Genomic DNA, 23,426 nt, shown 5'->3' with positions numbered 1-23,426 from the left:
TTTAAATGTTCAGACAAGTGCTTTCAGCCAAACTTAAGGCTTCATCTGGATACTTCATTCTCATTCTATACTGCCTGCATTCGTTCCTTTATCTAGCAAACATTTATTAACTTCATATTATGTGCTAAGTACTGTACTTTGGAGATCAAGTCTTTAAAATACACTGCACATTTATAATCCCACTGATAGGCAGACCAATTCTAGTTTTCATGTCTCTTAGTTCAGGAGGCTATTTTAAGAATACCATACACTGGGTGGCTTAAACAAGAAACATTTATTTCTCACAGTTCTGGACACTGATAAGTCCATGATCAAGAAGCCAGCAGACCTGGTGTTTGGTGAGGGCCCTCTTCCTGGTTTGCAGATGGCTGTTGTCTCACTGTATCCTCACGTGGCAGAGGACAGAGACAGACAGAAAAAGAGCCAGAGAGAAGGGGGGTGGGGTGGGGGAAGAAGCAGCTCTTTCCTGTTCCTTTTTAATAAGGGTAGTAATCCCAGCATGAGGGCTCCACTCATGGCCCAATTACCTCCCAAAGGCCCCGTCTCCACACACCATCACAGTGGGGATTAGGATTTCAACATATGGATTTTGGGTAGGACACAACATTCAGTCTGTAGCACCACTGAATCCACATTCAATGGTTTGCAGTGCTAGGGGTTTACTCAGTAAAGTCCACATCATTACTGGATTCCATAAGAGGGGACCTGATAGAGGTTACTGGAAACAGCACAGAGTCTGAGTTATGTCATTATTCACATAACTTTGGGCATGTAATTTAACCTTTTCAGCTCTTTGTTTTCCTATCCAAGTAACAGCTGCTCTAAATATCTCACTGAACACAGTTGCAAGGGTCAAATAAGATAAACTGAAAATGTCAAGAAGGGTCAGGCATGGTGGCTCACGCCTGAAATCCCAGCACTTTGGGAGGCTGAGGCAGGCAGATCACCTGAGGTCAGAAGTTCGAGACCAGCCTGGCCAACATGGTAAAACCCCGCCTCTACTAAAAATACAAAAAATAGTCGGGCGTGGTGGCGCACACCTGTAATCCCAGCTACTCAGGAGGCTGAGGCAGGAAAATTGCTTGAACCCAGGAGGCGGAGGTTGCAGTGAGCTGAGATTGTGCCACTGCACTCCAGGCCTGGCAATAGAGCAAGACTCTGTCTCAAAAAAAAAAAAAAAAAAAAGTCAAGAAAACTATACAGCTCAGAGCACTTTGTTGTGATAAAAGCTCATCTTCTATTGCTCTTACTGGGACAGAGTTCCAGAAGTATTCTAAATGGTATTGCAAATTCTGTTCTAGTACAGGATCGATGGTATGACAGAGTCATCTATTTTCGTGTATTTCCACTACTCTGGCTACAGAATGGTTTTAGTTTTCCTTTTATAATATCAAATTAATTTACAATCAAATTAATTTATAACTTTTGCCTGGTGTTCATGGACAATGCATGGCCACAACAGTCTCCAGCTTTACTCGCTTTTCATTCAGTGAACATTTAGCAAGTGCCTCCTCAGTGCTCTGCCCGGAGCACACTGGTCTCCATCCCGAGGTGGCAGAAACTAACTGCAGCGACTCATTCCTCAGAGAACCAGCCAAGGATCAGAAGAACGTTTGATATATTTCAGTAACTTGTTAGTAGCGGAGAATATTTTATCATTGATGACAGTTTTATATGTTTTTTAATATTTCTTATGGCCTATGCTCAACCCTTATTAATCTGCTTGTTTCATCCTGATTTCATCTGTTTCATCCACCCAAAGGATGCCCCTAGTTTTATAAAACATTTTCCCCCACGATCAGCTTCAGGATCATCACGAATGTGTTCACTGGCTTGGGTGATCTGAAATGTCAATAAAGCAAGCTATAAGTGGTAGGTTAAAATAGACCCCAGGACTCAGGCATATCTTCCTCATTTACACTATTCTCTGAAGAGATAGTAAACCAATAGAAAGATTCTAGTGAGGCCCAAATATTTAGTTTTACCCATGTCAACTGCCTGAGTGCCTGCACTCTTTATCTTCTTTTCCTCTGACCTCTCAGGTTGGTATTTCGACAGCATGAAGTTTAAATGCTGAAGTGTCACATAAAATTTAAGAATCTTTAAGAGACAAACCAAATAACAATTCTACCACTGTTCTCCGTCCCAAGATCTCTCCTGAGTGAACAGGTCTGGGCTTTGATGTGCCATTCAAGAAAGGTGCCACAGCAATTCCCATCCTACTATTCTCCTATCCATCTGTATCTCTCAGAAGTTAAGATGGATCCTGTTAAGAGAAGCCATCAACCCTCCTCCACCTAAACCAGATCTGACCCATCCTTCTAGGCCTCCTCAGACCCCACCTCTTCCATGCCACCTTCCCTGTCTGTTCCCCAGACCACCACCTCCAGAATCATCAAACCCCTGATTGAGCCTTTCATCACTCACAGTCTTACTTCTTTGCAGTTATCAGCACAGCACCAGTACTGCAAAAGCTCAGTACTGATTCCATAAGCCACAAGAGAAATGTCTCCTACCTCCCATTTGACTGGCTGCTTGTGATCACAGAAGTCAAACACACTGAAGGAGGGTCTTCTGCTTAGGTACACTGCCCACATACCTGGATCCTGGGATAGGCATCCAGGATTGCAGATTCCAGGTGAACCCAAGGCCAAGCCCTCTGGAAGCCCCTGCAGTGTTAACCACAGCCTCCTCCAGAGCTGCATTCAGCAGGACACCAGAGCAGGGCTTCATACACACATAAACCTTGGGTCTGTTATTGTTGTTTGGTGTTTTGTCTATTTTAAAATATAAATCGATATTCTAAATTTGTTTTAGTCTATTTGGGCTACAGTAACAAATTACCATAAACTGGGTAGCTTATAAATAACAAAAATTTATTTCTCACCATTCTAGAGAATGGGAAGTCAAACATCATGGCAGATTTGATGTCTAGTGAGGGTTAATAATCTTCTTGCTATAACCTCCCATGGGAGAAGGGACAAGGTAGCTCTCTGGGGCTTCTTTTTTTTTTAAATAAGGTCACTAATTCCATTCATAAGAGCTCTGACCTCATGACTTAATCATCTCCCAAAGGTCCCACCTCCTACTACCATCACACTGGGGATTAGTTTTCAACTAATGTTTAGGGAGACACAGACATTAAGACCATAGCAAAAAAATATAGTAGGTGAACAGCATTTATTAAATAAAATTACCAAGAGGCCTTTTTTGCTTAATTCAAACTCTAATTGTAAGCATCAGCTAATGGAGGCTCCCAGATCCCTGAGGTGTTCCTACTTTAGGAGTGGTCATTTTCAGAGATGGAATGTAAGGAATTTTGTCTCCTTGCTGCTACTAGGTTAAAATTACTGCTATATAAAATTCAAAGATGTCACAAATCTTAAAAGCCTTATCGCTAGACAGGCTGCCATTAAGACTAAATTGAAGTGAAGCTATTCATCCTCATGTTTGATGGGAAATAAGTTTTAAACTTATATAAGCTCAACAAAACAATCATGTTAAAAACTTTTCAATCAAGTCTTTTTGTTGCCCCAAATTATTATTTGACAAAGTAGAATCAAACTGATTGGGATAGCCTATATCATGTGTGGCTTCATTTTTCTTCTCTTTAAGTGATTACAATGAAAAAGTCGTGAAGAGTATAATTCTCTCATGAATTAGATTTGACAGTCCTACATTAAATAACCACAGTAAGAGGAGAAACTCACTAATTCTAGCCTAATGTCATAATAATCTAGACTGATCACTCAATAAACAGCTGAGCATCTGCCATAGACAAGGCCAATGTTAGCACTAATGACATCTAAGATGATGTCACGACCCTCCAGGAGCTTAAAATCTAGTTATGTGCACACATGAAAAATTAACAAATAAAAAACGAAGGGAAAATGTACCAGTCAACTCAAACTCTATCCCCCATGTCACCTTCCATAGTATACAGAATTGCCTACACCCCCAAGGTCAAGTCAAGGTACTCATGACTATGCTATTAATACATGGCCTTCACCTATGCTGATCCTGCCACCTGGACATCTCCTTCCCACTGTGCACCTGGACCATCCTTCTCAAGTCTCACAGCAAATGCTGCCTCTTCCTTCCCTGTCCCACCCAGTCTGATTCAGAGCTGCCCTTTGTGCTCTTTCCAAACCTTTATTAGGGCACTCATGACACTGTGCTGTAATTGCAGATTTATTTGACTCCCCAGCTACCCTGTGTGTTACTGAAGGACAGAAGTTATGTCTGTTTTCTGATGCTTAATCCCCTACTGGGTACATTATAGACACTTAAGAAATGTTTGAATGAATGAATGCCCAGAAGTCCTGTGGATTTTCCCACCTGCATATATTTTTAAAATCCATCTTGACGGCTGGGCATACCTATAATCCCAGCACTTTGGGAGGCCAAGACGGGGTGGATCACTTGAGGTCAGGAGTTCGAGACCAGCCTGGCCAACATTGTGAAACCCTGTCTCTACTAAAAATATAAAAATCAGCTGGGTGTGGTGGCGCATCCCTGTAATCCCAGCTACTTGGGAGGCAGAGGCTGGAGAATCGCTTGAACCCAATAGGCTGAGGCTGCAGTGAGCCAAGATCGCACCATTGCACTCCAGGCTGGGTGACAGGAAGACTCTGTCTCAAAAACAAGAAATAAAAATCCATCCTGTCTTCTTTATACATCCAAAAGAATAACATAGAATGGTGGTTGGGCATGTGGCTTCTGGAATCAGACTACTTGGTACAGTATCTCTGCTCCACCACCTGTTAATCAGATGTCTATGGGCAAACTATATAACCTATATATGCCTCAGTTTCCTTATCTCTAAAATGAAATCCTTGAGTGATTCTTGATCACTTTCAGAAAATTGGCCTTTTTGTCACAGCAAAGGCCTTTCATAATCTGGCTCCTACTTCTTCACCATCTCCCCACAACCAAGCCCCATGTACCTCCACTGCCTGCAAATCCCTAAATGTTTCCTGTTTTCATACTCCTCTGTTCCAAGCTGTTCTACCTAAACCATGCTTTCCCTGCATCTGCCTGGATTATTCTTTCTAATCCTTCATGCCTGAGACTAGATGGCTCCTCTGCAGAGATGCCTTTCTCAATCCTACCAGTTGAGCTTTGAGTCCTGCCTCTTAGACTTCTATCATTATATTTGCCACCCTTTATTATAGTTCATGTTTCTTGTCCAATTCCCCTAATAGACTGAGATACTTCAGGGTAGAGGCTGTGGCTTAGCATAGCAGCTGGCACATAATATGTGTTGCTGAATTAAGAATTAAATCCACAAATCAGAAAGCCCTTGGTCAAACAAGTTGTCCCAACATTTAACTCAGAAGATGGCCATCACAAGAAGTCTCATGAGCAGTGAGGTGTCCTGCAGGCTGTGTGCACAGGTGACATAATGAGAGCAATGCTAAAGGAAGATTTAGCTGGCAGAGGCACACAGGTGGATTATACAGGAATACAGCCAGAGAGACTCAGTAGGGGTTACTGCCATCTTCAGGACATGAGGTGACACATGGCAGACACTGCAAGGGGAAAGCCCACTGGACTTCATGAGTTAGTGACTGGATGCAGGCAAAAAGAAGTAGCGGTCAAAAATATTGCTAAGGTTGAAATTTCTGTCTGAACCTACAATGGCCACATTAAAAGAGGGGCAGTCAGGAGAGACGGCTAGAATGGGGCTGCTGGATTGCAAGGGCAATGAGCTGCTATTTACAATGTTGAGTTCTGGTCAGTAATAGCACACCAAGGAATAACAGTTAGTACAGAACCAGGGAAAAAGACTAGCACTTGGGAAAAAGGAGAGCAATTAAGAAACAAATGTGGGAGTTGTTAGTAGACGTTCTGAGTAGTCAAGCTGTCAGGGGAGAGGAGAGGGCCAAGGACTAGACTAGACACACAAAGATGAAAAGGAGACAGAGACAGAGCTATGAGGAGGAGGCAAGGAACCAACAGGGTGAAATGTCACCAAGGCCAAGATAGCCAACCAGGTCAAATGCTACAGGGGGTCAAGGACAGTAAGAACTAAGGGGAAAATGACTAATTTTACCATCACAGAACTACTGGGGATAGCCAGAAGAGAGAGAGGACATGGACAGGGTCAAAGGACCATTCCTCTAAGCAGGGAAATCCAGACTTGCTTGTAGTCAGGGGAGGAGCCTCAGAAAATAGAGGACATCAGGATACAAGATAATAGAAAAGACAGAAGGGCATGGGCTCAAGGCCCACACTCTAAAATAACCTCTTCAGTGCTAGCTCTTGTAATTCATACCTAAAATGAAAAATCGATACCAGACAGATCAAGCCCTAAAAAGGCATAAGCCTTCAGTTGTTCACAAATTTGATAGTTGAGATGTATAGACTGTGCATCCAAAACCTCTGGTGTTGCAAAAGAAGAGATGCTTGCTAAATACTCATAGGCCTCAGGGTTATGGACTGAGAAAACAGCTGATTTACCCTGAAGTTAACAAAGGCTTAAGCCCCAGGAACTCTCACTTGTACAGGCCACTTCCACCCTGAGAGGGGCTATAGGGAAGTGTTTACATGACTATGTTTTTGCAAACTACATTTTCAAACTAAATTTCAAAACTAATATATTTTAACCACAATCAACCTAGACTGCTGTCCCTTTCTACTCTAACTTCCCTGCACCAAGTGTTTTGAGATCTAGACTATGAAGTAGCTGAGTGTTACAGAATATATTTACATGGTCTGCAGTCATTTTTGTACCAGGTTGAATTACTGCTCGCCATCTCAGTATAGGAAGATTTTAGGGATACTCCTACTACTGTCCATGCCATCAACTTTTCCAGTTTTAGGCCAGAAGTTGAACCATGATATAAATGCATTAGACAGTAACCAGCCCCAGAAATGCATGTGCAGTGGTGGACAAGATTTGTAATGTATGGATCCCAAAGCTAATCTGTGGAGATACTTCTCAGTCTTCAGACATGTATTGTAACAGGATGCTTCATGGATGCCTGGTCAAAATGGGAGTTCTGCCTTACCAGAAATATATACTCATATAAACCCCAGAATCATATGGCTCAAATACAAAAGAAACACGGTAGAGATTTTCTCAAACTTGGCAACAATCCTAAAAACTTACATGACAGAACCAATAATTAGCTATGAAGACAAAGCTTTTAAATTATCAGTAACAAAAAACTTAATTCCATCATGTGCTTTTTGCCAACGTCACCCTCTCTGTGCCCACTCTCCCTAGTCTGCTTTATGTGCTCCTTTTCCAATCTGTTAAATGTGGTTGTTAGTTCTGTTCCACTTACCCAGTCACCCTTTTCTCCTGATTCTATACTTCCAAGTAATCTCATCTAATCCTGAGACTTCACCTAAATGCTTTTTAATGTCCAAACCCAAATCACCATCCCTAATCTATTTCAATGACCAAAGGGATCACAAATCCAACAGATCCCAAATTGGACCTTTCTCTCAGCCACTCAACCAAACTTTCCAGTTCCACATATGGTGTCACCCGCTGTGTTTTATATTTTAGTGAATGAAAGCACTGCCCTAGGGGAAAAAAATCTGGGCATGACCATTAATGCTTCCTTCTGCTTCTCAACTTGCTTCCCAGTCCACACAGGATCACCAAATTGTACAAGTTAGGAAGCATTCACATTATGTTCCAGGGATGCCATTCACGCAGACCACAATGTAAAGGGTGCTCCTTGGAGTTAAGCCCTGAATGTGGGGGCCCTGAATCTACTGCCAAATCTTGCCCATTCTACTTCCCAAATATTTCTCCATTCTGGTCACTTCTCTCCATCCTCACGGCTAGTACTCTTGTTCAGGATACCATAATCTCTTGCCTTAGGTACCCCAAGTCCTCTGACAAGTTCCCCTGTCTCTAATGTCCCCAGGCAACTGTTCTTCCCATAGTAGCCAAAGTAAATTTTATAAAATACAAATTTGAGAATCACCCTCCTATATAAACTATCACTAGTTCCACAGTACCCTCAGGATGAAGTTCAAATGTCCTCTAGAATCTCAACCCTTCTGTCTTCACCAGCCTCATTTCTTACCACAATCCAGTTCCCACTCTGTGCTAAAAATTAAACTTAAGTTTTCTCAAACTTGTCTTGTCTTTTGCATCTGCTATTCCTGGTATTTCCCATGATCCCTTAGTATTACCTGTTTAGCATTTATTACGCTGTACCTCTTTATTTGTATCCCCACCATCCCATTCCACCTCCCACTTCGTTGTAAGTTTTGTGAGGAAAGAATCCATGTTTACTTTGTTCATTTTTGTATTTTCAGTGCCTAGCAGTGCCTGGCATTATATGTAGATTCAACAAATATTTGTTAAATTAATTAAATGAATGAATCAAACAAGTTTCATTAACATTAAATTTTTAATGTTTCTTTAAACATAACTCTGATAAAGGTCAAACATTAAGAAAGCATTGTAAAAAGGTAAAATGAGCCTTGGTACTGTGTTCAGAAATGCCTCCTGTTAACAGAGAGAATGGATTTAGAGGTTGGAAGTAAAATTTTTTTCAAATGCATTAGCACAAATTGTTAAAATGGTAAGGACTTGGATATGCCCCATCAATTTATTAAATTGAGTGTAACTAAAACCAGAGTCGGAGGCAGCCAATAAATGACAGGCATGGTGCTTCTGCCAACAATTCAAGAATAATTATGATGTAAATGTTGCTATCAAGTCAAAAGATACAATTAACAGTAAATAACTACATTTCCAGAAAGAAACCACTTGGGAAAGTACTGCTTTTATACCTTTAAGGCAATAATATTACTATTATTAATAAAAATGACTGAGCACTATGTGACAGGCATTAATGTGCTAATACTTATAAGTATTAGCCTTTCTAAAAATCTTTGAGGTAGGCATTTACTAATATTCTATTTTATATGAGAGGAAACGGAAGCTTAGAGAGGCTAAGCAGTATGTCCAAATTCACAAGCTAGTTGAGTGCAATAGGTTGTATACGCAGGTTATTTGACCCAAAAATGACTTTATTAACCACTATGCTATTTTGCAATAAGGCAACAATATGACAGCCCCTAAAGACTGTTCTTTATTCTAATCACTTTTAGGAAATGTTGGTAATTGTAATAATAATAGTAACAACAGTCGCTTACTATACATCCAGCCCTGCTCCAAAAACAAAATGTGTGCATTCATTCAATCTCACTTATACCCATTCTACAGATTTCAAAAACAAAGAATAGAAAAGTAACTTGTCCAAGGCCCTAAAGCCAGATGGAGCCAGAATTCAAACTCAAGAAGTCTGAATCCAGAGCCTCTGGTCTTAAATCACTACATGAAAATGTCTCTGGGGAGAAATCAGGCTAACATCAGAAATTTTTTAAAATTCAAATTCTATAGTAAATCTTGTGATCTGTACTTCTTCAGTTAACAATCTCTACACAGGTAACACAACATAAAAACTGCAGCTGGAAGTAGTTCAAATAGCTCTACATTAAGAGAAGACAGCACGTTCTGAACTGTTTTGGCCAATTTTTAGCTCTATAATCATGCAGAGAACATTAACCCTCTGAGCCTCCTTTTCTTATGTTAAGAATGACAATAACATTACCTGCCCTGACTACCTTGTAAGTTTCTTCAAAAGATCATACCGTAGTCCATTCGGGTTGCTATAATAAAATATCAAACTGGGTAGCTTACATTAATAAAAACAGAAATTTATTTCTTACAGTTCTGGAGGCTGGGGAGTCCAAGATGAAGATGCCAGTAGATTCTGGTCTCTGGTGTCTGGTGAAGGCCCACCTTCTTGTTCGTAGATGGTGCCTTCTTGTGTGTCCTTACATGGTGTAATTGGTGAACAAGCTCTCTGGGGCCTCTTTTACAAGGGCCTGCCCTCTTGACCCAATCACTTCCCAAAGGCCCCACCTCCGAAGACCATCGCCTTCAGGGTTAGGATTTCAACATATGAATTTGTGGGGGATATAAACATTCAGATCATAGCAGATAAAAAGCTAAATTCAATTGCCTGTTTATATATCATAATACATTTAGCAATAAACAAAGTTAATAAACTCTATCAAGTGTATTTTAAAGCATTCAAACTATCCAAATTACAAACATATCTCAATAATTTATACCACAACCTGAAGAAATTATCTTTGTAAACAAATTATGATTACTTCTCAAACAATTCATAAGAATAGTAATATGTATAATGGCAATAAAAATTAACCACAATATTGTATAAAATTGTAAACTGAACTGTCTTATTGATGCTGATAACAATTAAAGGATGGTGTCCTAATATTTTTTAACAACTTGATAGTCTCTAAAATTAACTGGTTTTACCAGTGTTTACACCATGCCCAAAAATTTGCTAGGCTGCTACTTTAAACATTTACTTAATATGATTCTTGCATCAAATTCAATTAAATTTTATAAGTATCAGTTGAGCACCTAACTATGTGCAAAGGTCTGTGCTAGGTACTATGCAGAGTACAGGGATGAGCAGAGTTCTAGCCCTACTTTCAAAAGTTTACAAATGCTACACTCACATCCAACAAATACGTATGGGCTATATGCTAATTAGTACTTTAAACATTACTAATTTTTACATTTTTACACCTTGCATTACATTATCTGTCCTTAACTGGTATGTAACATGGATATCTTAAGGGAAAAAACCCTATGGCATTAAAATGTAAGAATACTGTGATACTTCAATTAACCTAGTTTGAAAGTCTAGTTAAAAGTCTTCTTTCTTTCAACATAAATACTAAAAATACATACATACCCTGCAACTAAATAACTTCATGTTAGTGAATTGGCACAATAACATTTAAAAGTTTTATAAAGAAAGGATCTCACTATCTATTTAACTTCCTCTTTACAAAGGTAATTATTCATATGCTAACGAAGCAGCTTTGGCAAGTGGTTACAAAAACTCATGAAAATATAAAAATAATGTTACATTTATGGGTCACTGAAGAATGTATCTAAATTTAACATTTAAAATGACTCATAAAATAAAATGCTGATCCTTACAAATGTATCTCATTGTTTATATTTTTATTTTCAGAAAAACACTTAGAGTTCACTTGAATATAATTCTCACTAGTTAAATCACAATTCACCTTATAGTTAATTAACTTATGTTCAAAGATAGTCCTTTCCTGCTATATAATTTCATTTTCTTAAAAAGCAAAACACTTTCAGTAGAAAAAATTTACATATGAAAGTCAAAAACAATTATTTCAGCAAAAATGGGAATCAACCACCGTATCTTTTCTTGAGTTCTTCGACAGAATTATCCTTCAATCCTGACTTGTCTATGTGATTAAATAATGCACGTGCAACTGAAAAAGAAAAAGAAATTCTCCATTTTAATCTCATTTTTTAAAAACCAAGCAAAATGTAAATTAAAAGGAGCAATCTATTTGTCAAAAACATTTTACATTTTAAAGCAATAAATAGGTTTATAATTCAGATATTTAAAAAGCCAATCTGAAAACACAAAATTATATAGCAATCCAACAATGGTTCTTTCAGGAATATTTTGCTTTAGCAGTATAAAATTTGCCCTGCATTCTCAATGATATTAATCTTGCAGATTAAACTTAATTCATTCTGTACTACCTTAAAAATGTTTACCCTATCTGTGTAACAAGTGTACTTTTATTTACTTAATATTTTTATTTCAACTAAACTGTTTTTCAAACCTAAATCATTTTATTTTAAAAGAAAACTTTACATCACTACTGTAAATGAAAAACAGCAATGACACTGATGAAATCACACTTGATGGGACAGTTAAATATTTTTATATTACAAAATTAAAACGACTACATGTTAAAAATAAGATCATGGGCCGGGCGTGGTGGTTCACGCCTGTAATCCCAGCACTTTGGGAGGCCGAGGCGGGCGGATCATGAGGTCAGGAGATCGAGACCATCCTGGCTAACACAGTGAAACCTCATCTCTACTAAAAATACAAAAAAATTAGCCGCGAGTGGTGGCGGGCGCCTGTAGTCCCAGCTACTCAGGAGGCTGAGGCAGGAGAATGGCATGAACCCAGGAGGCGGAGCTTGCAGTGAGCTGAGATCGAGCCACTGCACTCCAGCCTGGGCGACAGAGTGAGACTCCGTCTCAAGAAAATAAATAAATAAATAAATAAGATTATGAATCGCAAAAAAATCATATTTACTACCACCGATCGGTCGACACTCAACATTAGGAAAACACTGTTTATAGTTCATGCTTCTCAACAGTAAAACTGGAGAACTAGCTAACAGTTATTAATGATAATGGCAATAATAAAATATAACAACAGCTAAGTATTTACTGAATACCTGGTTGCATGCCAGAACCATTCTAAGCGCTTTCCATGTTTAACTTAGCAGACAGTGGAAACCCCATCAAGACAGTACTATTGGTCAGCCAGTCTGAAGAGCCCACCTGCATTCTCGGATACCTTGAACTTATCACATTAGAGTAACAGTAAATTCATTCATTCAACACACTGACACTGAGGGGTTATTATGCACTAGCACTGAGGCCCAGTGAATGAGGTAGACAAAGTTCCTGCTGTCATGGAGCTTTCATTCTATTAGAGAGGGAGATATAATAAACATACACATGAACCACTGTCAGCTAGTAATGTATTACGAAGAGAAATAAAGCAGGGTAAGAAGAGAGAGGTTCATGGGGGGGTCAGTGAAGAAAGACATCTTTGAAGTGGTGATAGGTGAAAACCAAATGAAGAAGCACACACGTGAAGATATGTAGGAAGATAATTCTACGTTGAGAGAACAGCCAAAGTCCTCGAGGCCAAAATAAGTTTGGCAGTTTGGTAATTTTTTTTTTTTTTTTTTTTTTTTGAGACAGAGTTTCACTCTTGTTGCCCAGGCTGGAGTGCAATGGTGCAATCTCGGCTCACTGCAACCTATGCCTCCTGGATTCAAGTGACTGATTCTCCTGCCTGAGCCTCCCAAGTAGCTGGGATTACAGGTGTCTGCCACCACGCCCAGCTAATTTTTTTTCTTTTTTTTCTTTTTTTTTTTTTTGTATTTTTAGTAGAGACAGGGTTGCATCATGTTGGCCAGCCTGGTCTTGAGCTCCTGACTTCAGGTGATCCACCTGCCTCGGCCTCCCAAAGTGCTGCAATTACAGGCGTGAGCCACTGCACCCGCCTGACAGTTTGGTATATTAAAAGCTATATAAAACCACTATAATGGGGCAGAGTGGTTGAAAAAATAGTGGTAAAAGATGAGGTCAAGCCCTCTCCCTCTCCCTCTCCCCACGGTCTCCCTCTCCCCCTCCCCACGGTCTCCCTCTCCCCCTCCCCACGGTCTCCCTCTCCCCCTCCCCACGGTCTCCCTCTCCCTCTCTTTCCACGGTCTCCCTCTGATGCCCAGCCGAAGCTGGACTGTACTGCTGCCATCTCGGCTCACTGCAACCTCCCTGCCTGATTCTCCTGCCTCAGCCTGCCGAGTGCCTGCGATTGCAGGCGCGTGCCGCCACGCCTGACTGGTTTTCGTATTTTTTTGGTGGAGACGGGGTTTCGCTGTGTTGGCCGGGCTGGTCTCCAGCTCCTAACCGCGAGTGATCCGCCAGCCTCGGCCTCCGGAGGTGCCGGGATTGCAGACGGTGTCTGGTTCACTCAGTGCTCAATGGTGCCCAGGCTGCAGTGCAGTGGCGTGATCTCGGCTCGCTACAACCTCCACCTCCCAGTCGCCTGCCTTGGCCTCCCAAAGTGCCCAGAGTGCAGCCTCTGCCCGGCCGCCACCCCGTCTAGGAAGTGAGGAGCGTCTCTGCCTGGCCGCCCATCGTCTGGGATGTGAGGAGACCCTCTGCCTGGCTGCCCAGTCTGGAAAGTGAGGAGCGTCTCTGCCTGGCCGCCATCCCATCTAGGAAGTGAGGAGCGCCTCTTCCCGGCCGCCATCCCATCTAGGAAGTGAGGAGCGTCTCTGCCCGGCCGCCCATCGTCTGAGATGTGGGGAGCGCCTCTGCCCCGCCGCCCCGTCTGGGATGTGAGGAGCGCCTCTGCCCGGCCGCGACCCCGTCTGGGAGGTGAGGAGCGTCTCTGCCCAGCCGCCCCATCTGAGAAGGGAGGAGACCCTCCGCCCGGCAGCCGCCCCGTCTGAGAAGTGAGGAGCCCCTCCGCCCAGCAGCCACCCCGTCTGGGAAGTGAGGAGCGTCTCTGCCCGGCAGCCGCCCCGTCCGGGAGGCAGGTGGGGGTCAGCCCCCACCAGGCCAGCCGCCCCATCCGGGAGGGAGGTGGGGGGGTCAGCCCCCCGCCTGGCCAGCCGCCCCATCCGGGAGGGAGGTGGGGGGGTCAGCCCCCCGCCCGGCCAGCCGCCCCGTCCGGGAGGTGAGGGGCGCCTCTGCCCAGCCGCCCCTACTGGGAAGTGAGGAGCCCCTCTGCCCGGCCAGCCACCCCGTCCGGGAGGGAGGTGGGGGGTTCAGCCCCCCGCCCAGCCAGCCGCCCAGTCCGGGAGGGAGGTGGGGGGGTCAGCCCCCCGCCCGGCCAGCCGCCCCGTCCAGGAGGGAGGTGGGGGGGTCAGCCCCCCGCCCGGCCAGCCACCCCGTCCGGGAGGTGAGGGGCGCCTCTGCCCGGCTGCCCCTACTGGGAAGTGAGGAGCCCCTCTGCCCGGCCAGCCGCCCCGTCCGGGAGGGAGGTGGGGGGGTCAGCCCCCCGCCCGGCCAGCCGCCCCATCCAGGAGGGAGGTGGGGGGGGTCAGCCCCCCACCCGGCCAGTCGCCCCGTCCGGGAGGGAGGTGGGGGGGGTCAGCCCCCCGCCCGGCCAGCCGCCTCGTCCGGGAGGTGAGGGGCGCCTCTGCCTGGCCGCCCCTACGGGGAAGTGAGGAGCCCCTCTGCCCGGCCAGCTGCCCCGTCCAGGAGGGAGGTGGGGGGGGTCAGCCCCCCGCCCGGCCAGCTGCCCCGTCCGGGAGGTGGGGGGTCAGCCCCCCGCCCGGCCAGCCGCCTCATCTGGGAGGTGAGGGGCGCCTCTGCCCAGCCGCCCCTACTGGGAAGTGAGGAGCCCCTCTGCCCGGCCAGCTGCCCCGTCCGGGAGGGAGGTGGGGTGGTCAGCCCCCCGCCTGGCCAGCCGCCCCGTCCGGGAGGGAGGTGGGGGGGGGGTCAGCCCCCCGCCCGGCCAGCCGCCCCGTCCGGGAGGTGAGGGGTGCCTCTGCCCGGCCGCCCCTACTGGGAAGTGAGGAGCCCCTCTGCCCGGCCACCACCCCGTCTGGGAGGTGTGCCCAACAGCTCATTGAGAACGGGCCATGATGACAATGGTGGTTTTGTGGAATAGAAAGCGGGGAAAGGTGGGGAAAAGATTGAGAAATCGGATGGTTGCCATGTCTGTGTGGAAAGAAGTAGACATGGGAGACTTTTCATTTTGTTCTGTACTAAGAAAAATTCTTCTGCCTTGGGATCCTGTTGATCTGTGACCTTACCCCCCAACCCTGTGCTCTCTGAAACATGTGCTGTGTCCACTCAGGGTTAAATGGATTAAGGGCGGTGCAAGATGTGCTTTGTTAAACAGATGCTTGAAGGCAGCATGCTCGTTAAGAGTCATCACCACTCCCTAATCTCAAGTACCCAGGGACACAAACACTGCAGAGGGCCTCAGGGTCCTCTGCCTAGGAAAACCAGAGACCTTTGTTCACTTGTTTATCTGCTGACCTTCCCTCCACTATTGTCCTATGACCCTGCCAAATCCCCCTCTGTGAGAAACACCCAAGAATGATCAATAAAAATAAAAATGAAAATTAAAAAAAAAAAAAAGATGAGGTCAAAACAGTAATAAGAAACAGTAACATTTTTCAGGGATTTCAAGGAACATTTCTGGTTAACTAAAGCTAAAACCAAAACTTTTGGTTTAAACCCCCACTATTAAAATATACATATATATATTTTAATATATATATTTTTTATTTTTATTTAACTATTTATTTGAGACAGAGTCTCATTCTGTTGCCTAGGTTGGAACGCAGTGGCACAATCATGGCTCACTGCAGCCTCAACCTTCCGTGCTGAAACGATTCTCCCACCTCAGCCCCCCTAGTAGCTGGGACTACAGATGCACGCCACTGCAACCAACTAATTTTTGTATTTTTTGTAAAGACAGGGTTTTGCCATGTTGGCCAGCCTGGTCTCAAGCGATCCTCCTGCCTTAACCTCCCAAAGTGCTGGGATTACAGGCATGAGCCACCATGCCTGGCCTAAAAAATATATATATCTAAATTACATGTCCACTTCCCTAAGTGTAATTTCAAAAGTATCTTTCTTATTGATTTAAAATCATTCAACATCACTGCTAAAAAGATAAAGAAGAAATAAAAGAAGCCCATGTATGTTTAGTACAGGAGGTATCTGAAAATGGTACACTGAGTTTTGCTAATTATTAAAAAGAAAAAAAAAGAACACTGGTATGTGAATGACTTTTCTCTTTTTTCCTGAAATGAGTATAGCCCAAAACTCTGAGCAACTGAAGTTTCTGCATAGTGCAATTTTACTTTAATTAGGATTTCTCAAAACGGACTCTTTATGCCAAAAATTGTGATGTGGAAATAAAAAAGAAATACAGTTCTTCAGGTTCATCACCTGCCACTCATTACTCCCTATTCTACAATCCAGCCATACCATTTTAAATTCTCTGGACTCAATTTGCTCTTTCCTGCCTCAGAACCACTACATGTATCATTCTTTCAGTCTAAAACTCTCTTGCTCAGCCTTTCCTCTAACTCTTGCACTTCTTTGAGAATTCAGCTAAAATCAAACTCAAGGAAATTACCTCTCTCAGAATGGATCAGACCTTTCCTGTACCTCGCCCAGTTACATGGTCCTGTGGCTTTGATCCTTTACATAGTAACAGTAGGAACTCCACCATCATACCATTTACTGCGTTTTCAAGTAGAAGAGCTCAGACTATGGAGTTGGACTGCCTGGGTTCGAATCCTAGGTCTGGCTTCCTAGCTATGTGACCTTAGCAAGTTTCTTAGCCTCTCTATACCTGTTTCCTCCTCTGTAAAAGGAGAGTGAAAACCATACCTACACTTCATAATATTGTCAGGACTAACAAAACAATTTTAACTGTTCTTGTTATCCAATTTAATTAACTTAAATATAATTTAATATCATCCAATTTAAATATAAATATTTAATTAAATATAACCTTATACACAATAAGTAGTCAATAAATGTCAGCTATTATTTGTTGAATGAATACAGGAATGTACAAAAATAAACATGGGAAAACTTTCATAGAACTTACTCTTTTTCTCTGTTTCTGACATAAACATCACTGCCATATCAAACCTTTTTAGTTCAGAAAGTCTTTGTAAGATTTCAAAGATGAGTGATGGCTTTTCTTTCCTGAAATAATCCAAATATAGAAACAAATGATCAGTTAAAAGCAGCTCATTTATTAATAATTCTGTTTACTAACACAATACTTCTAATTATACATAAATGACATCATTTTTTCCCCTGGATACCTGTATTTTAAATGCCCAAATGAAGAGATTTATCAAGTCAACTGAAGAAATTACAATATTCTTAAATGAGAGCTTAGTACGGAAACTATCATTCTGTTAAAACACTGGTCATTTCCATACCCTACTTTTCTCTACAAAAAAATTAGAGTCCTTTTTCCTCCCTCTTAAACTTTTCCCTTTTTATTGTCTGTACTTGTCATTTCCTTGCAACTTCTCTAACAATGAAACTTACAAGAAAGCTAACTTTGCTATATGCTGCTAATTTGCCATATACATTCAAAGAGAATCAACTTCCCAAATCATTGGAAATAGCATAGCATCATAAGAGTACAGTAAATTCTCACTTAACATCATCAATAGGTTCACGAAAACTGTGACTTTATGTAAAACGGCATACTGTATAAACAAACCAATTTTACCATAGGCCAATTGACATAAACAAGACTTATGTTCCTATGTCTTAATCATTTTAATTAAAATTGCAGTTTCCAAAAACCTATCAATAACATTAAGTGAGGACTTACTGTATAATTAAAAAAAACTTGACTTACTCAATGTAAAAGTCATGCAGAATTTTAACGATCTGGTTGAATACATCTGGATCCAGATTTTTCTGAAACAACTTAGGATACAAAGATGGTTCAATTTGCTTGAAAAAAAAATAAAAAGACAATTACTTGATGGCAACACTTACATATCACAAATTACACAACAACTGCTTGGGTAAAAATAGTAAAGAATAACTACTTTGGGAGGCCAAGGTGGGAGGATCACCTGAGGTTGGGAGTTCGAGACCAGTCTGACCAACATGGAGAAACCCCATCTCCACTAAAAATAGAAAAAATTAGCCGGGCGTGGTGGCACATCCCTGTAATCCCAGCTACTCGGAGACTGAGGCAGGAGAATTGCTTGAACCTGGGAGGCAGAGGTTGCGGTGAGCTGAGATTGCGTCATTGCACTCCAGCCTGGGCAACAAGAGCAAAACTCCGTCCAAAACAAAAAGAAAAGAATAACTACTATGCATTAGCACTTATGAATAATAATGGAGTCACATTAAAATGCAATTATGATAGAAGAATGAAAGTTACAGGAACTGCATGATAATCACTCTATTCTAGTCACAGAAAAATCTTATGAGCAGAAGAGATATACACCATCCTAAGAGAGACAGGAAACTTTAAAGGCTCTCAAAGAGCAATAAATATAACTAGAGATTTTTAAAAGTAGAATTACATGAGAAAACGTATTTGGAAGTAATTTTATATTGCATAATTATTAGGAAATGTTACTCTCATTACACTTGAAAAGGACCATGCTAATTCATTATTTGCTAAATTTCATAGGATTTGATTCTTTTTCTTAAAGCAAATATTAGAAGAATGATTGCCTACATATTGCAAGCACTGCTTGGCACACAGAAGACACTCAATGTATTTTAGGGTTTTTTTTGAAGGATTAAGCTTAAGCTAATATATATGAAATTAGATTACGTTATTTGAGACAATAGAATTTGACACAGAATCTATTGCCAAAGGAGAACATCAAGGTTCCCTGGTTGTAAATATTTTTAAATGGTCTGACCAGGGTGATGTATTCTACAATAATTTCTACAATAATATCCTACAAAAAGCAAATATGGCACCATTATTATAAAGTGACAGAAGTTCTCTGACCTTTTACTTACAACAGAAGTACTACCTTCCTCTCTCTTACCTTTAAATACTGATACAACATATCTGGAGAACTTTTCAATTGTCTGAAATCAGATTCGAGCTGGAACGAGTTTGCAGGAATTGGAGGAAGAACAGTTGTGGCAAACTGAGCAGGTTTTTGTTCTATCTCTATAGGCATTTTCTCGCTGTAAGACTGACATACATCCTGCTTCAAACTGGCTTGAGGTCTGAAATATTTCAGAGGTATCAAACAGAAAAGAACCATAAATAATCATAGCTCAATCAAGGAGACATCAATAAAAATTTTTAAATTTTTGACTATTAATATTGTATTATCTATTTGTATTATACAAGCATTCAATTATTTCAGCTAATAATATATAAACATTTTTTGGCAAAACAGATTATGCTCTTGCAAATTTTCACATGCTGGCTATGTAATGACTATTCTCCTGTGCTGGGCAGCTAACCTATCCACCTTTTGAGTATACCATTTCTATATATTTCAATTACCATGTCACATACACTAATGATTTAGCCTTTCAAAGATCTAAATGATCATTTTCAAGATATTCCAAAAAGGAAGAAATGCTTCTTCCAAAAAAAACTGCCTATATAGTATTGTCTCATGATCTATACTATCACTTTAAATAAAAGTACTACTAAAGTTCAAAGTTTAAAAGAAAAAAACAACTTTTAGCAGGTTTGTTGAGTGGCAATGTAAAAATATATGAGTAAGGTTTCCATACCTCAAAATGAACCTAATTAGTCTATATCTTCTATATTCTCATTATCAAGAAAAAACACATAAACTATTTTTTAAATGCCAAACAAAAGTTAGAGTCCACAACAGTCTTAAATACTAATGGATGAAATAATGGCAATCCATAAATTCTACATTTTTATGAAGCTTCCTTTTAAAAAACTAAAATTTTGCTGAACTAAATAATAAAACTGAAATCCTAGAAATGAAAATTTTTAAACAAAATCAATTTTCAAGATACCTTCTTATCATCTTTAAATTTCACACTGTGGTTAAAAAAAAAAATAGTAATCATTCTTTAAGCAAAATCACCCTTACAATAAGTACAAACAAAAAAGAAAAGCTAGAAACTTAAGTTAGGCAGTTCAAAAAATTAGCATGATGAGTACAAATCAGAAGTCTCAGTAATATCAATTCTCCATTGGAATTATCCCATTCTGGATGATCAGCAAATAACAGCATTTCTACTCACTGCAGGGATGAAGTATCACTGACTTCTTCTATTTTCAATACTTTTGCTCTTGGAGTATCACTTGTGGGAAAAAGATCATCTTGGCTTGAATTCTTCTTACTTGTGGTGCCTGTGGCTGCTATTACATTTGCTAGATTAATAGGATTATTCTCTGTAGCAGCAGCAGTAGTGCTATCTGGCACATCAATAGTCTGTATCAAATTACCAGTTTCTTCAATAATAACCTTCTTGAGTGGTTTCTAAAACAATTAAAATCAATTCCTTAAATCAAAATATTAAAGGTTTCCTATTTTAGGGTCACAAGTTAAAAGGCTGCAATGATCTTACAGCTAATATCCCAGTGATTAGTAAATTCAATTTGGTGGCTAGACAGACTTAGAAGTCTGAGAATACAAAAATAAAAAGCTATACAAAGCACTTATCCCAGGTAGGTCGAAACAAGGGAGAGAGACATGTATACGTAAATATATAAGGCCATGGGCATGTTTAAGAGATGAAAGCACAAAACGCTAAGATAACACAGGAAGGAAGATAAACACTGGCATGAGGGAAGCCTTCACAGAAAAAGCACACAGGAATGGCAAAGTTGAAGGGTGCAGCACAGTCAGTGGAAAGGTGAGAAGTCCAGTGGGGCTGGTGCAAGGCACGGCATGGTGGAGATGAAGCCTCAAAGGCTGTTTGAAGACAGCTTATGAAGGGACTTGGATGCCATGAAAGGAGTCTGGACTCTATTCTAGGGGCAATACAGCAAAGAAATTACCAAACCAACAGCAGTATTGTGGACTAACTGAAGGCAAGTGGAATAAGGGCAGACAATAACCAGCATTATGTATGGGATAGACTATCATTAAAACCTAAACACATTGTCTCAATATATAGCAGCTGGATAAAACTAGCCCAGGATTAAAAATCTGCCAAGTAATATTCACAAAGTTGGTAAAAGTAAACCCTTTTTTCCAATTTAATAAAATAAATGGCTTTCATTGTTTATCTCAATCACTACACACGTGTCATTTTCAACTTATGTTGATATTTAATAATATATGTATATCTAATAAAATATAACAATACTCTTCACTATATCATCATACCAAACACACAGAAATACACTGAGGAGCTATTGTTCCACCAAAGGTATTGAAAAATGAAACAAGTTAAGAAAAGCTTCGTCTAAAATTTGCAAATATTGATTAACAGTTGCAGCTATATACTTTTGTATATGTTTGAAATTTGTTTTATCTTTAGAAAAGAGAAGAAAACTTTCCTCAATGTACTCTAAGTATACATTCCAACTACATAGTTGAATTATAAATTGAAAAGTTGTAAATATAAGCACTTCTTCTTCTGCAATAGATAACAAACTCAACGTTAAAACCAGAAATTCCATTAATGCAGCTAAGATATGACCCAATGGTAATAAATGAGTGTTACTAAACGAAGGTACAAAAATGAAAAAGCTGTAAGAAAATTTATAACAGAATTCTTCAAGCAGTTCTATTTTAAAGAATAATCATATTAAGTTAAGGCCTATGCTTTGCTAAGAACTGTATCAGCAAAAGTTTTTATCAAGATACTGATCAAGAATGGATATGTGTATTAAACCCTATCCTTGACAACAGATATGTAAATAATGATTTGAATTTATGAATTTCCTAATCATTGGTCTCTGTTAAGTGTAGACCCGGGGTACTGAGAGCCACTGAGGGTCACTGATGACAGCTGGAAGGACTGTGGGGAAGAACAGTATGCTAGTAACAGGAGTAAACCATAAAAGAAACCACTATAGAAAGAACTTAAGAAAATATGAAAGGTTCAATTCACTCCTTTTTTAAAATCATGACTCGGAAGCGTAACATTTTATTTAGTTGTATATTGTGACCATTTAAAAAAAAAGTGAGAGAGAGAGAGAAGAACAAAGGAATAAAGAGAAAAAGGGACCAAACAGGTGAAGTTTTGACATCAGGAAACAGAAACATGAAGAAAAAAAAAAAAGGAAATAAAGCAAAATAAGATATTTTAGCAGAGACAAAAGGATCAGGAAAACTTTCACTTATTACCACTCTCAGGGGAAACCCCAGGCCCAAGTTCACCTACATCTCTACTCTCCTACCCTCTGTCTAGAGGTTTGCTAAAAATACCTCCAAGCTGCCAGCCCTTCAAGCACAGACTACCCTGCCCTAGCCTTTCATTTCAATAATCCTGAGACTCATTCTCTTCTCTCTCTACTTTCCGTAGTCTTCCTTTCTTTCCTCACCACTTTCTCTGGTGACCAGGTGGTGTCACAAATACGTGACTAAAAAGGAAACTAAAATTTGTTTCACCTGAAATTGCCTCAGCATTTATGCACATTATTTCCTTTGATATAAACTAATCTGTGAGTTATTCTCAATTTATGGAGAAAAAGTAAGGATAACGCAGGGATTAACTAACTTGCTCAAGATTGCAAAGTTTATCAAGTGGGGCTCAAATCCAGTCTCAAAGGCATTATACCAAACTGCTATCCTCTACTTTTTAAAAATAATGCCGACATTTTTATTTATCATGAAGATCCATTATAAAAATCAACAGCAATTTTTTTCCCTTCCCACTAGGATACTAACTTTGTTGATTTTGGATCATTTACAGAACAGTTTACCCCAAGATTTCTCATTTCCTAGAGGTGTTTTGTTCTGTCATATTGCCATAGAGATTTAAATTCACATTGTATTTTCACAACTATTAACATAAATTCATTTTTAACAAGAAGGTGGGCCCAACATATTTGTAAAAGCTACTTATGGTATTTAGTCATGGGATATTACACATATCATGTGGCAATGTTTTTATAATTATGGACAGTGACGTCTAACAAAGGCCTTCTGTAAACTTGTGCATTAATTTTTGTAAAGAAGTCTTACAAAGATGTAAAAGTTTAAACTACATTTAATTAAATAATCACTTTTACTGAAAAGAACAGTAAATAAATATATGAAAATGACCATAATGTGTGAAAACAACTAGATTTATGCCTAGCACACACAACACACACAACCAGTATTACCAAGAA

General features: G+C 40.5%; 1 protein-coding gene across 1 annotated transcript in view; it reads right to left on the bottom strand.

Annotated features, from left to right (window-relative positions):
• Positions 1-9,988: 9,988 nt before the first annotated feature.
• Positions 9,989-23,426, bottom strand: part of RPAP3 (RNA polymerase II associated protein 3) — a 46,394-nt gene continuing 32,956 nt past the window's right edge. Inside the window, exons 13-17 of the mRNA XM_016923559.4 lie at positions 20,381-20,619; positions 19,186-19,372; positions 18,024-18,121; positions 17,250-17,350; positions 9,989-11,331 (exon numbers count right to left, since the gene is read on the bottom strand). Coding sequence (XP_016779048.3) covers positions 11,246-11,331; positions 17,250-17,350; positions 18,024-18,121; positions 19,186-19,372; positions 20,381-20,619 — 711 coding nt within the window. The 3' untranslated portion in view covers positions 9,989-11,245. The remainder of the gene's footprint in view (positions 11,332-17,249; positions 17,351-18,023; positions 18,122-19,185; positions 19,373-20,380; positions 20,620-23,426) is intronic.

This window comes from Pan troglodytes, chromosome 10, assembly GCF_028858775.2.
Source record: "Pan troglodytes isolate AG18354 chromosome 10, NHGRI_mPanTro3-v2.0_pri, whole genome shotgun sequence".
Taxonomy (NCBI): domain Eukaryota; kingdom Metazoa; phylum Chordata; class Mammalia; order Primates; family Hominidae; genus Pan; species Pan troglodytes.
This window is presented reverse-complemented; position numbering and strand designations above follow the sequence as displayed.